Source organism: Panthera uncia (assembly GCF_023721935.1).
Source record: "Panthera uncia isolate 11264 chromosome B2 unlocalized genomic scaffold, Puncia_PCG_1.0 HiC_scaffold_24, whole genome shotgun sequence".
NCBI lineage: Eukaryota > Metazoa > Chordata > Mammalia > Carnivora > Felidae > Panthera > Panthera uncia.
Window position 1 is genome coordinate 90,571,956 of NW_026057580.1, and position 16,249 is coordinate 90,588,204.

A 16,249-nucleotide genomic window follows, 5' to 3' on the forward strand; every position below is an offset into this window, starting at 1 on the left:
TAGGTGCCCCAGCTCTTTCTGTTTTTAACTTTGCATCCCAACCTCTAGACCTGATGAAATACTTGTGTGGCCCAAGTGTACCAGGCCTTAGTATGTATCTGTTCAGTCTGCCAGGAATGCCTTCCTTCCATAAAACTCAATTTAGAAATCAATTCCTCTGGAAAGCTTTTCCTGACCTCACGAAGCTTAGGTCAGGAATCATTTCTATTTGTTCTTCTTGCATTTTGTACAGCAGTCTACTGAACTCTTGTGCAGCAAAACTCCCAAATGTCTGACATCTGCCAGCTCTTTCAAAAGGGAACTCCCTGAAGGTGAGGGCAGATGATGGGCATGACCAGAGATTCCAGAATGATATCTATATAAAAACTTCTAGGAGGCAGTTAGAAATACACCTGGGGGATTCAGGATAGGAGCCAGAGTTACAGATGTAGAGTTTGATACATCTGAGAATACCAAAGTAATATCCAAAACTATGGGGCTAGAAGTGATAACCTAGACAAAAATATGTGAGAGAAAAATAAAAAACAACAACAAAAAAGATGCAGCAGTGTACGTCTCAGACAAGGCTTGAAATATAGTGGCTGGTGAAGCCAGATGAAAAAGTAGTAGTAAGTTCAGCGCTGAAAGGAAAGAGAGAAACAGCAGAGAGACGGTAGTGTTAATGACCCAGGACATTGCGGGTATGGAGTATTTCTTTACATGGTCTGTTATTTGCTGGGTTTGGTCCTTCCTTCTACTCTGCATTTCATTCCTTGTCCTTTCCCCCTGTGACCAGCTAGCTGGCTTTAAAATTTTTCTGTTGAGTATTTCTAGCCACTTCAGGGCTTTTGCACATGTGGTTGCCAGTGCCTCAAATGTATCCTCCCGCCTACCTGGCCCTCTTTTTTTTTTTTTTTTTTTTAATATTTATTTTTGAGGGGCGCCTGGGTGGCTCAGTTGGTTAAGCATCCGACTTCAGCTCAGGTCACGATCTCACGGTCTGTGAGTTCAAGCCCCGTGTCAGGCTCCATGCTGACAGTTCAGAGCCTGGAGCCTGCTTCCGGTTCTGTGTCTCCCTCTCTCTCTGCCCCTCCCCCGTTCATGCTCTGTCTCAAAAACAAATAAACGTTAAAAAAATTTTTTTTAAAAATATTTATTTTTGAGGGAGAGAGACAGAGCATGTGAGGAGAGGAGCAGAGACAGAGAGAGGGAGACACAGAATCAGAAGCAGGCTCCAGGCCCTGAGCTGTCAGCACAGAGCCCGATGTGGGGTTTATACCCACGAACCTTGAGATCATGACCTGAGCTGAAGTCAGATGCTTAACCAACTGAGCCACCCAGGTGCCCCTAGACTATAACTCCTATAAAAGCTGGAAGGGCAATTTCTGTCTAATTTGCCATTATGCTATCCAGACAACATCCCACTGCAGTGCCTGGAAAAACAGCAGGCATTCAATATGCATGTGTTAAATGAGTAAATAATAAGATGCCACAGGAGTCGTGGAGCAAGGATGGGGGTCACGGATGCAGTAGGAGCTAGAAGAACGTGGAAGGGAAATGACCAGAACCACCAGTGGAGGCGTCAGCTGTAGAAAGAAGGGGGCTTCCTTTTTTATCTGAAAGCAGCTGGAGAGGGAAGGTGAAATTACAGAAATACAGAGACCGTAGAGATGAGAAGTAGAGAAAATTCATGTTGGGGGACTTCTCTTCAAAGTCAGCTTGGAGTAAGAGGATGGGGCTGGAGGGATGTGAACATCTCTGTGACACAGCACAGACAGAACGGGGCAGGGAGTCAGTCAGGAAGAATGAAAAAGATGATCCGGACCATGGGCCTCACTGAGGCTGGGAATCACAACCATGACGCAGAGACAGCAAGACAATTACATGACTTTCCTCAGCAATGCTAAAATGAACAGTCAGTTTACCCCCAGACCTAGGGACCGGTAAGAGTAGTAATGCTAAGTCACACACTCCAAATACTGTATGTATCTGGCATTCAACTGCTAAATAATTCCGCCTTCCAGGACTTTATTTCTGGCTGGTCGAGAGTAACCTGATTTGGGGAGAATGAAAAACGACTGCAGATGACCGGGGAGGCAGGAAACATCAGAATGCCACCCTCTCTCTCTCTTTTTAAATTCCTGCAAACTAAAGAATCATTTGGGTCATCCCCCTCCTCATCTGGGACTGAACTATTCGCTAGAGATGGGAGATTAAGGAAGGAAATTGGAGAGACTCATGGAGACCTGTTTTATGAAGTCCATCGCACCCAGCCCTCTATCCACTGCTGAACATCTGCTGTGTGAGCATGAGCACCATCACTGCGGTCTCCGACGGGGGTCAGGTCTGACGTGGAAGATTCACAAACATCTCAGCACAGGTGCTCCTATTTGTCTGTCTGACCTTTCCATCACTCAGTAAACATTCACTGGATACCTGCTTTGTATTAGATGCTGGGGATTCAATTCTGAACATAGTCCCTGCCTTCAAGGAACATTTGGATTTTTTATTTCCATCCAGAGAGGAAGAAAGAAATAGAAGAAAAAAGTCAGACACATGAGTCATGCTAGAAGTTGCAGGTTGTATTTTTTTTTCTTTTAAACCAGCTTCCTTTGCCTGACCTTCTTCTTCATCTTTATTATAAAGACTTAATGGGTTTTATGGAACAACTATGTACTTTTAGGAGAGTTTCAACATACAACTGATCATTATTTATGGATTGCCTATTTGCGAATTTACCTCCTCACTACAGTTCACTTGTAATCCCAGATCAATACCTGCAGTGTTTTTATAGTCATTTGAATACGTGTGCACGTGCAGGGTGGTGAAAAATTTGAGCTGCCTGATGCACACAATCCCACTTGGGGCTGAAACACTAGAAACTTCTAAAGCTTTGGCATGTTTCAAATGTTCTGCCTTATTTCAGCTCTCATACTGTAAACGAGCATCCTTTTTGTGGTCTATTTACTGCTATGTTTTCCACATTTTTGTGTTTGGCCTGGTGATTCTGCTGTTTAAAATGATCCCTAAGCAGCATGTTGAAATGTTGTCTAGTATGACTAAATGCAAGAAGGCTGATGTGCCTTAGATGAAATACATATGTCAGATGATCTGTGCTCAGGCACAAGCTATAGTACTGTTGGATAGGAGTTCAATTTTAATGAATCAACAATATATATATTAAATAAGGTGTCTTTACACAGAAACACACATAAAACTAGGTTATGTATTGGTTGGCTGATGAAAATGTGGTGGCCAGAGGCTCACAGGACCCTAATCCGGTATTTTCCCTGGAACACTGGTTCAGTATTCATTCACCATTTCAGTGTTCATGGTGAATTCAGAGACCATGACTACTATGAACAATGAGAATCCGCTCTATATTTTTCGGTATGGCTTCTGTGTATCTACAAAATTACTATTTTACTGTTCTTTGTTTCTACCTTCTCTTACTCCTGACATATCTATGAAGTTTTTGGGAGCTCTGTCCCAGTCAAATCATAATAATTCATTGAGAATATTCTCTATGTAAAGTACTAAGATGCGGGGCTTTGAAAGGAACAACTGGGAAGTTGATTCCCATTGGTTTCACACAGCTATGTGTAATGCTTTACAGGCTGCTGTAATGCGTCAGGTCAACTTGAAGTTTATATATCCAGAGATCAAGGGATCTGAAGCACATATGTTATTCCTCCAATAAGGCTGGAAGAACTTGCTAGCAAAATTCCGTAACTCTTGTGTCTCCCAGGGAGGCTTTCAGAAATATAAAGGAGTATCTCCCAAAGATTAGCATGTTTAGGGTAGGATCTGGCACCAGGATTTTTACACAAGTGCCCCAGGTGATTCTGAGGCCTAGCACTTTGATAACTATTAATCTGGCATAAATCAAAATGGCAATTTGTTGGGGTAGGAGAGCTAAGGACTAATTTTTGATTTGGTGTCTGAAGCTTAGTGAATATAGCTTAGTAACCAATAAGCATGGATTATGTGATCTCCTCCCTTGTTTTTTTCCCTTCTTCCGGCTTGAATCTCGATTCTTACCAGCCCTACCCATCAAGAATTTCAATTGCCCTCCTGATAAACAATATTAAACAGAAACGGTGAGGCTGTGTCTCATAATTTAGTAAGGGAAAACGTATGTACAAATAATTTGGCACTGAGGTAGCAGGTGACAAATGTAGTAAGAGACCAACAATATGCCATGAGATTGTGGGGGAAAAAGACTTCTCTGACCAAGTGGAGGTTCTGGCCAGTCTGTCTGCACTCCAATCTAAATGAATGATTCCTTATTCTTCTTCATTTCAGTATGTGTACATATGCATATGGATACGTACGTATCTATATTAGTTTGAACAAAATTGTTCAGTGATGTTCCTTTTAACTTTGCTCTTTACATCATTTTAGTAGGTTTATATCCATTATACCCGAGCACAAATCATGCTTTTGTTTTAACAATATTTATAATGTAAAATTTATTAGCTATAACAAATGAAATAATTATACATGGCATTTGTGGTTAATTACAAAAGTTGTGATAAACAATGTGACCCAGGGAAGCCTGAATGGCTCACCTGGTTAAGCGTCTGGCTCTTGGTTTTGGATCAGGTCACCATCTCATGGTTTGTGAGATCAAGCCCAGTATTAGGCTCCACACTGACAGCACGGGGCCTGTCTGGAATTCTCTCTCTGCCCCTCCCCGACTTGTGCGTGCACGCGTGCACACATGCACATTCTCTCAAAATAAACAAATAAAAACTTAAAAAAAAATAAAAAATTATGACCATACTACAAGACTGCTCAAATGGGGAAGTTCAGTATGAAATGTAATTTACACTTATACCTGCCAGTGAGTTTCAGGACAGGACAATATATAGCCTCATGATCTCGACCTAGGCATGTTTTCTACTGTAATCTTGGGAATGATACTGCTTTTAGTCAGTCGCTCCAAGATGGCATCACTTGGGCAGAGAACACTTTCTTACAAAGGAGATGTCAACCTTTGGGAGGTCTATCAAGCATTCTATGTTCTTTGTAAGACACAGAAGTGTGTAACTGAGGTCGCTACTTCAACACATCCACGGTAATGGGAAGCATAAATAGGGGTAAACAAACAAACAAACAAGGCTCATTTAGCACAAAAAAGTTCTGTAAAAGAGTGATAAAAGAAAAACTGTTTCAGTGTATTGTATTATATGCAGGGTTTGTGCAGACAAAAGAGACTTTTAAATAAAAAAAGTTTCTTTCCTTTGTCTGCCAACTAAGGGAGAACCGTGTTAAAATTAGAGATCATTATGACATTATTGGGGCTGCTGCGGAATAACAAGAACATGAGCATATAGTTAATTTCTAAGGCAAAGGAAATAAATGGTAGTCAAGAGCTATCTAAATTTAAGTGAGGCATTTTATATATACTCTTCATGTTGAGCCTCACCATAGCTGGATACATCTTTATGTGAAGCTATTATTTATAAGTAAGTAGGATAGTCATAACTCCATATAGCATATATGTGTATAGCTTGCCAAAAATGGAAAAATGAAGGCAAAATTTCCTTAACAGGACCTTACAATAAGAAGAATTGTAATTGAAGGAAAAACACACATATGTATGTCACAATATTATATATTATATATGTATATTTTTATTACAATAAAGTAGTTCTCAACTGGAGGGGATAATTTTGTGTCACAGCGGAAATTTGGCAATGTCTGGGAGGCATTTTTGATTGTCACAACTGGAGAGATTAGTGTTTATGGCATCTAGTGAATGGGTGGACAGAGGCCAGGGATGCCGCTAAACATCCTACAATACACATTCCCTCAAACAAAGAATTATCTGGCCCCAAATGCCAGTGTGCCAAGTTTGAGAAACCATGGAGTACTTGACAAAACACAAGAGGACAGCAAAGTCAGAGTATCAGAGAACTTCAGAAAAAAAGGACATGCTGTTGTTGAGTCAGAAGACAGGGTGACTGATATTAATCAATTCTGCCAGTATCTAAAGGACAATTTACAACCTGGAATGACTGGTGGCAAGTTCTCCCAACAAGATCTTACACATTTTATTAATTTTATTAAAATAAGTATTTATTTATTTATTTTGAGAGAGCGAGGGGGGAGGGGCAGAGAGAGAGAGAGAGAGAGAGAGAGAGAGAGAGAGATGGACAGAGAGAGAATCCCAAGCAGGCTCCACACTGTCAGTGCAGAGCCTGACGTGGGGATCGAACTCACAAACTGTGAGATCATAACCTGAGCTGAAATCAAGACTCTGATGCTTAACTGACTGAGCCACCCAGGCACCCCAACAACTTACACATTTTAGATCGGTGACAGATTATTAGATGGATGTTACTGATACCATCGTGAAAAGCAAAAGGAAATACCATATTATTCTATCAAACAACACTTACTGTCATAGTAAGAGTGAGTAATGGGCCAAGTAAAACATTGGTTTGACCGAGTACAATATCACTTATTTTATATTTTTAATGTATACTCATCCATTCAAAGATTGAATGCTACATCTGCCTTCTCAGAGTCATGAGGGAATGTCCTACAAATTCTTACCAATGGCTTCTTGGAACAATTATGAAATCTTTCTTGAATTTATATTATTCTCTAAACTGGGTTTTCAATGGAAGCTCTACATAAGAAACCGAAACGTGATAGAGGATGGGCTCAGAGACTCAAGTCAGGTGAATCATCAGTGGGTTGCTAAACTGGAAAACAAACTTGCCCTTATGTAATTTTGTGTAAATTTTAAGTAACGGGAGTTAAGAAGATATCAAGGATATGACACATTCCCCAAACTAAGTTTTGGGGTGGAGGCTACAGGGGGATTCTTTCACAGCCCCTTTAATTTTGGAACCACTGGCAATGATGGAGGTCCTGGACCCAGGCTAGATAAGCTGAGAAGACAGGCTGTCAGCGGTGTCTCACTCTGCCGGGGTTAAGAGACTCCTGGAAACACAGAGGGGGACTCTGCCCCAATAGCAAGCAACACAGCTGAGGGGCTGAGGGGAAGAGACAAGGCAAAGCGTGTCAAACACGCTGGCTGAGGCAAAGGTGTAAAAAGGAGAGTGAGTAGAGAAACTGGTCACCAGACCTTTAAGAAGGTCAAGGCCATACGGTTTCCTTTCAGGGTAAGAGAGATCTTGGAGGCTTTTAGAGTTTCTCCGTGTAGAACATTTAGGAACATTACTTTTGAAAGCAGAGTCTGTGGGCGTGAGGTGACTCATACTCGCTTTGCTGTCACATCATCAGGGTCCACTTACTTTCTTTGCAGAACATGCTCTCTCTCTAGGCTAATAGAAAATTTTCAGTTGTAGACAATGGTTTTTGAAGTTAATATTTTTCTCAAAATAGTTATAAGGTATTGAAACAAATTATAAAGAAAAATACACATCCGTATCGTCTGCACCGAGATTCTTCACAGGACACAGATAAGTACTTTGGTTTTAGATTTACTTGTAAGTTAAGATTTTGATTTCATGCTCTTCAGATGAAGGAAGAAAACTAAACATTCCTGAAATTTTAAAACAGATCCAAACACAAATTAATTTTCTACCTACTTAAAATAACAAATTAGGGACAAATCAACTGTATTTTGTTTGATAAACCAAATTACTAAAGTTAAAAAAAGACATAAATTGATACTATTCTTTAGCAATAGGAAGGAGGCAATATTATGATTGTATTTTCAATGATTTAGCATACATTAATTAACTTCTGGATATCTGAAAAATCTGCTTCAACATACCAAAAATAACCAGTGCCTATTATAAACATGTTGTTGGATTAAACATAATAAAATCATATTATTTCTGTGGTTAAAAATAATTCAGATGCACTCCTGGTACAAGGACCAGTAAATGGAAGTTTTTCTTTTCTATAGGAAGTGATTTTTGAAAATAGTGACATATAGCCCAGTTAATTCCGGCTTAATGAACTGTCTTCTTTTGGGATGAAGAGGGTAAATGAAAATTAGAGATTCCGTAGATGAAGACAGACACATGTACACTGAAGGCAGCTAATATACTGCCTACTGTTTTTCTAAGAGGTTGACAGAATTATCAATTTAAGATTTTGTGTGCATTGTATGCTTGGCTGGAAGAGGTACTACTATGGAGTTACCTGATGCTTTTGGGTTTTCTGTTTTGCTTTGGACTAGACAAGAAGAGAGTTGTTCCTGAATAAAACTGGAGTATCATGTACTTTGGTTTAGGGGTCAGCACTTTTGAATAAACCCAGCCTACTCTCACTAATTCCAGATGCTCAGTAAAATACTGAACAGAATTAAAACACTCTTCTCCTCATGGGAGAAGCTGAGCTATAACGGATATTTTTAGAATTACCTTGAAATAGCAAAACTAATATTATTCTTTTAATGAGTTTTTAGAGAAAGACAAAAACATCACAGTAATTTCTTTATACTCACAAAAATAATCTGACATTCTTATACATAATTATTACTATACACCTGGAATTTGCACAAAAACATACTTGGTTGTATCAATGTTGAAACATTCATAAAGTAGAAGATGCTTCTCTGCTTTGGGTTTCATTCTTAGCAAAAAAATAAGCATTTTCTGAAATCTAAAAAAAGGGGGTATTTTAGGAACTAAAAAAAAAAAAAAAAGAAAACTGGGCATTTCAGTACCTTGAAACTTAAAAAAGAATCAGAAGTATCTGTGCTAATAAGGAAAGATGTCCAGGATATACTGATGGGAAAAAAAATCAGAATATTAAGTATGATCCTAGTTTCATTGAAAAGAAGAACAGACATGAATAAAGATATGCATGCTCATATGTGCAGACAACATTTTTAACAGGATATGGAGGAAACTGTTGGAATGAACACAAATATTAGCCAGACAGAGGGGTTTTATTTTTCACTTACACTATTTTTTATTGGTTAAATTTTTAAAACTATGAGCATATACTACTTTTACAGTCAGACAACTTAAAGTTATTAAAAAAATTTTAAAACAGGAATTTTAACAGCAACTTTTCTCCCCAAATAAATGGATGACATAGGTTAATAATTAGGCTAGTAAAAACAGAGAGCCTAAGAAAACAATAAGGTCTAAAATACAAACACAAATAAACCAAGGTTGTCAGCACTATTTTTTTCCCCAAGCTTCTCAGTTTTTTCCTCCCTGATAGCACCAATATTCTTCCTTCTATTAGATGCACATTCACAGCACATCCTGATAAAAATGTTCTGGAGTGAGCCTGAGGAAAACATTCTCCTCCTCTCGCTCTCCTGTGGTATAGGTAATGGCTGATCTGTCTGGGACTCTCTGGCCTATCATGGAGAGTCACCACCTCAAGCCCTGTGCCCGCCTCCTGCCCTGGGAGAGCCAAATGCTGCCATCACCCACTGACACTGCAGTGAACCAGATGAAATGCTGGAATGTACCCGGGGCTTTCAGCAACAGAACAGGTGTGTTCCACTTGGAAGGACTTACAGGATTCAGCAGCTGCCAAGCTATTAAAAGGTATAATTTTACTTCTTATTCCATAGTTTGAATAGAGATAAATTCAAGAAGAAAGAAAACTACTAAGGTGGTTTCCTTTTTTCCTTAAAAAGTACAGAGAATACAATTCTAAAAACTTCCACATGGAGATGGGCCCCATGAAGCAAACATAAAACAGGAATGTAAAAACCAATGTGACACGAAACGTGGCTAGCTGTGTAGGTAACAGCTGTCTGTGCTGTTGACTAGGTGGTGGGGACAAAGGGGCACTAGCCTGAGAACATGAAGTCCGAGCTCCTAATTAGGAGTCATTCTGAACAAAACTCTTACAACCTTTCTGGATCTTGATTTCCTTATCTGTAAAATGAAGGAATTGACTAGAATCACCGTGGATGATCTCTAAGGTTCCTTCCATGTCATCAATTCTGTAATTCTATGAACTTAGGACCCTCCCCTCCCCAATTCTAAGCACTTATCAGAACTACTTTTCATGTTCTTCTTTTTAAACATATCTTCTATATGATAATAAATATAAAACTTGCACATGAAATTAAACATCTGATAGAATTTGTGGCAGGATCTTGATAAAATCAAACCATATATATTCTGATAAAGGACTCAACTGAAGAAAGGCAACTATGCCAGGTGCTAAGGAAGCCTGGTTACACATTTCTCAAGGGCTGGCCGTCTGCATCATGACTCAAAGTGTACCCAAAGCATTTTGATTACCTGGGACAACATTACTGTTTCTTCTTTTACATAAGCGTATATCATTCCTGATACCTTCTCAGAGAGGGAAAGTAAAACATTATCTACCTATATACCTGTTATATTCCTAGGAGAAAAAACATGTAGGACTCTATTCTAACACAAGAATCCAGTCTGAGCAGTAAAATGATGTTCTTCAACCAAAGAAATCTATGCATCTTAAACGTTAAAGGCCATTTGAGTTCCCTCTCAACATGAAGACTCTTCTACTCTCTTGCCCACATGGAGTCTTATCCTCTGCAACTTCCTTGCTTTACCTATTTTTATGTTTTTAAATGTTTTACTTTGCATGTCTGCAAGGTCCTTGAGGTCTGTTAGAACTAGACTTTGGGCGGTAGTGGGATTAGCCTGAGGCAGACCTCAAGGGTCAAGACGGATATCTGAAGAATTACTCTGCTGGATTATAAATATAAAGATATACATGAATCATGGACATCAGTCTGTGAAAGGAAAAAGCACACAATATTTTTTGATGAAGTGAGTTATTCTAAGTGGAGAAGTAGGGGCAGAGGTGAGAACTGGGGACTCTGAGAAGCAGGTTAAGAGGTCTGTATCCATAGGAACACAGGTGCATCAGGAAGAGGTAAGGGCAATACCAACATCCCAGGCAGCCAGTAAGAGCAGAATTAGTTCAAGGCTACTGCACACAGACGTGGGGGTTGAGTAACCCCAATTTCAAAGGTCAGCATGATGTGGAATCAGGGATACCAGGAAGTCACTAGAAGTAAAGGTTATGCCTTTCATAGCATCTCTAACAGTTCTTGACAGACTACGAATATTGTGAGCTATTACAATGACTCCCTGTGCTGATGTTATAAATGCTTTTTTGCATTAAATGTCTTTAGGTTGTAAATGTACATTAGTATCTTCCTAAATTCTTAACCCTGGTGCTCATTTACAAACAATGGATAATATTGCACATGTAGCATTTGCTCAAATACCTTACCAACCCTTTGAACTGTATCCCCTGTTGTCCCCATACTGTCACAGGTGACCACTGTCATATGTCCTTGCTGTATTTGAAACTGGTACTTTACCTAGAAACATTTTTTTTTTCAGTTCTTTGTAGCACAGGCTGTTCATTCTTATATAACCCAACCATGAATCCCAGGGGCCTGGAGTTAACACATGCCCCCTCTTAACTCTCTGTTGTTAATTTTAGGCTATTAATACTTTTTTTTTTGAATTTTTTTTAACGTTTATTTATTTTTGAGACAGAGCATGAACGGGGGAGGGTCAGAGAGAGAGGGAGACACAGAATCGGAAGCAGGCTCCACAGGCTCCGAGCTGTCAGCACAGAGCCCGACACGGGGCTCGAACTCACAGACTGTGAGATCATGACCTGAGCCGAAGTCGGTCGCTCAACCGACTGAGCCATCCAGGCGCCCCAATACTTTTTTTTTTAAAGTAATCTCTACACTCAATTTGGGGCTCGAACTCACAGGATAAGAGTTTCATGCTTTACCAACTGAGGCAGCCATGTGCCCCAAAGGCTTATACCTTCAAAACACTCTTCCTTGGATGCCTTGACACCTGACTACACCACTCCCTATTTGTCTTTGTAGTTGTTGCCTCAGACCTGTGGTTACTCTAACACAATGGTTCTCAATGTTGGCTGCACATCGAAATAATCTGGAAAGCTTCTGAAATCTACCCATGCTGAGATCCCACTCCAGAGCAATTGAATCACATTCTGGGTGTGGGGACAGGTATCGATGTTTATTTTTTTTTAATTTCTTAGGTGATTTCAATGTGAAGCCAAGAGTGAGACATCTGTTCTAATGTAAGAATCAAGGACATCAGCTCTTGGGTCACCAGTGTCCCCTTTATCCCAACTCTTGTAACCATTATAGAATTTTAAAGTCCAAGAGAACAACCTATTCACCACTCCGGGTCCAGTTCCTTGACCAACTCAATTTTTACAATGTGTCCTTCTATTCACTTCAGCTCTTATACGTGCTCTGTGAATTTATTATAACCTCAGTTGCCTGACATCTGAAATATCAAGTAAGCAAAAGAGTCTGTGGGCTTACAGGGCATAGTTCCAACTTTTTTTTTTTTTTTTAAGATTTTATTTTATTTTATTACTATATATTTTTAATGTTTATTTTTGAGAGAGAGAGAGAGAGAGAGAGAGCGAGCGAGCACGAGCACGCTGCGGAGGAGCAGAGAGAGAGGGAGACACCGTATCCGAAGCAGGCTCCAGGCTGTCAGCACAGAGCCTGACGTGGGGCTCGAACTCCCGGACTGCGAGATCATGACCTGAGCCAAAGTTGGATGCTTAACTGACTGAGCCATCCAGGTGCCCCTTAAAGACTTTATTTTTAAGTAATCTCTATACCCAAGGTGGGGCTCAAACTCATAAACCCAAGTCAAGAGTGGCATCCTCCACCAAATGAGCCAGCCAGGCGTCCCCAGCTTGTCACCTCCTTTAGGGTCTGACACTCTGCCTCCACGTGGGCAGGCATGGCTTACCACAACCTTGCAGAGAACCCTGCTTCCTAAGTGAGCCAGTCTTCTCCTGATTCCACATCCTTTTCAATCTGGCAGATCCCCCACGGTGTGTCTGTCACTCTGGTGACTCTCTTAACAACACTATCAAGTCTCTTATCCTCTCGTGCTTTATCACAACTGCCCTGGTTACGTATCGAACCAAATATGCCTCCTCCACTGCTATGGCCCGCATGCTGAACACAACTGAAGGAAAAAATCCAACTACACAGAATTAGGCCACCTACATTTTCAGAGGACACAAACAGCAGCTCTCAGCACCACTCAGGAACCTCTCTAGATGTCTCAGATGAGCTCTTGTGCCTGCTCTCTTTACAGGCATTCTAAGGGTCACTATTCTTCCTAACTCCTTTGGCCCTCACTTTTGAAGTGGACCTCTTTTCTGTGGTGGAGAACATAATGCCAACCTTAATTTCTAGACTTCCACCCTACCAACTTATTTGTATCTTCACTGACATTTACCTGTCTCAGAGGGGCACTGCTCTAAGTTCAGCCTTGCTGATATTTTTGGCCAGATGATCCTTTGGTGGTGGGGGAGTTGTCCTGTACATTCTAGATGTCTAGCAGTATCTATGACAACAGTATCCCCCTCTATGCATGTATTTGTAAAAATATTTCCAGACCAAACGCCTGCCAAATGCCTCCCGGGAGGCCAAATCACCTTAGGTTGAGAACCACTGCTCTAAGCCAAGGCTAATCTATCAACCTGTCTTTCTGATAAAAACCTCCTGCTTCCTCCAAGATCTATGTGTGCTTTCTTTATCTATTTGCGACCTAAACCTGCCCATTGCTTTTGTCTCCTTAGTATATAGTTTGACACGTCACTCCAGTATTTACACAGTCACTTGTGGAAGCGTGTCGCCCTCCAGACACAGTGGGAATCTTTTTTTCCTTTCAGGTGAAGCTCTGGGAATGACCTCTATGAGTTCCCTTGCTGAGGCCCCATTCTACTCTTCAATCCCGGCCATACTAGTTGTCAATCACTGATACTTCTGCACAGGTGCCAGGGCTTCCGGATTACCAAATGCTTCCACTGCCGAACTGACTGGCTGTTTCTGACATTGCTGACCATACCCTCCTTGAACCTTTCTTCTCTCCTGGTTTCCAGGGCACTTCTTTTTTTCTGGTTCCTTCCTTCCACTCGATTATTCTTTCTTAATGTCTCCTCTTTCTCAGATTCTCCCTTAAATACCAGTGTTCACTTGGGATTCTGTCCCTGGCTTTTCTCTCAAAACTCTACAACATCCCCCCCCCCCCCCCCCCCAGGCTTTCTCCTTCATTACAAGCTTCAACTCTTCTGATAGAATACAATGCATACACTAACTCCTCCCCACGTGATCTGAACCCCTACCTTCTCTCAAATTCCAATCCTGCATGTCTGACTTCCCAGGGACTATTTCCACCTGGGAGCACTACAGACACCACTAACAAATCAAGATCTCTAAAACTGAACTCATCACAGGCTCCTCTTTACCACTGTCAGTCTCTACGCCCCCAACTATTCCTCATTCTTTTATTATTTCCGTGGTACTACCCTCCAATCAGTTGTATAATAAGCCAGGGCCTTAGCACAATCCTAGATTTCCAACTTCCCTAATCATATTCAATCAATCAAAAAATCCTATCAATGATATCTTACATCCTCCCTTGTTTCCCCACTAGTTCAGGCTTTTATATTTTGTTTCAGTGGTTTCCTAATGAATTTCCCTGACCCAGGTCTTAGGTATCTCTGATCCAACCAATGTGTTGCCACTAGAATGTATTTTTAACAGACAAATCTGTCCATGTCACTCCCTGGATTACCTCCTCTAAGGGGATCCCCTCTGTCTGATGCATTTACAACGTAAGCATCTTAGCAGAGCACAATAAGCTCTCCGTGGCCTGGCTCTTGCATTTCTCCTCTCCTTCTCCCCATTAGACCCCATGTTCCTCAAACATAACCATACCATACCACAGTTTTCTCAAGTTGTTCCCTCTGCTAGATGTTTTTACTAAGATCATCTAACTAGCATATACTTTTTCATCGTATAAGCCTCAGCTCAAGAATGATCCTGTCTGAGAACTCTTCCTGGACTCCCAAGGCACATTCAGAGGGTTTCTTCCTGTGTGTTCCCAAGGCACTGTGCACATAGCTTCATGATAGTTCCCACCATTGTCCGGTGGAATTGCCCTAGTCCGCTGGTGTCTCACCCACCAGCCTGCAGGCTCCTGACGGGCATATGCTTTGCCTACTCAATCCTGTTTCCGTGAGGACGAATAGAACGCCCATCATGGAAATAAGCACTCAATAAACACAGGCTGAATGACTAAATGACACATGGACAGGTTCAACTGTCAAAAAACTCTATCAGGAAAAAAAAACAACAACCCTATCATGACATTGTATTTGTACAAAAAATATATATGTCAGTTTAAGGAGTTAAGAAATAAAGTTTTAGGTTTAATAAGTAATATATATGATGGTACACTGCTTATTAAACTTTTCTATCGAAGTAATACTAACATCAAAAGAACAGACTGATATCCCCGGGGGATCAGATGGCACAGGCTAAAAAACATGACATTTCTCTAATATATCCATTTTCTTTTTTTCTTCTTTTTTAAAAATTTTTTAATTTTTTTTAATATTTATTTATTTCTGAGACAGAGCATGAGCAGGGGAGGGACAGAGAGAGAGGGAGACACAGAATCCGAAGCAGGTTCCAGGCTCTGAGCTGTCAGCACAGAGCCCGATGTGGGGCTCGAACTCACAAACCGTGAGATCATGACCTGAGCCGAAGTCGGTCACTCAACCGACTGAGCCACCCAGGCGCCCCTATCCATTTTCTTTTTAGCTTAAAACATTCTGAATTCCTAGCAAGTCAAAGGAATGCTCCAGGAAAATAGAACATGTTTATTCTGTGGGTTCTAAGACCTCTAGCCTAACTGTGTACCCTCACGCAGGTGGGTGACAGGGTCAGCACAGCATCAACACAGAAACAGCATCACGCTTAAAGTCACAGGTTCCACTTGGGGTCCTTGCCCCACCACCTGGGCTGTGACCTGGGGTCTATTTTCATCCCTCTGAGCCTCCTCAGTTTCCTTATCTGGAAAATGGCTATTATGGCTACTAATATTATGATAATAATGATAATAATATTTGCCTTATATATTTCATAACGTAGGTGCCAATATTAAAAGAAACCATAATGAAAGCAATGAAGTATATAAGCATGAAAAATAAAGTTGTATTTTATCCAGAGAGCAAAAATTACAGTTCATATGCAATCCATATTCTTGAAAACATTTACCTTTTGAAGAGCTGAAGAAGGTTTTTCCAGTTTGGTTTTCTCCTTTGTGGTTAAAGGAGGGGATCGCTTCTTTATCTCTGGAGGCAGCTCTTGATACAGTGCTGGAATTGAACGAGGAATTCACGTCACAAATTGAGGAGCACTGACACCAGGGGTGGGGGAAACAGTGAGGGGGGGGCAGATATGAAACTAAAGGTATTGATAGTCACTTCCTTGGTGTAACAA

The 16,249-nt window shown here is 40.7% G+C and overlaps 1 protein-coding gene across 8 annotated transcripts in view; it reads right to left on the bottom strand.

Annotated features, from left to right (window-relative positions):
• The window catches only part of AHI1 (Abelson helper integration site 1), a 222,134-nt gene that overhangs the window by 43,349 nt on the left and 162,536 nt on the right, over positions 1-16,249 (bottom strand). For all 8 annotated transcript variants that reach the window (XR_007462863.1, XM_049654404.1, XM_049654402.1 and 5 more), the window contains one exon: positions 16,025-16,125. Coding sequence is in view for 7 of the 8 variants with exons in the window: in XM_049654404.1 (XP_049510361.1) it covers positions 16,025-16,125 (101 nt within the window). In the remaining variant the exon portion in view is untranslated. The remainder of the gene's footprint in view (positions 1-16,024; positions 16,126-16,249) is intronic.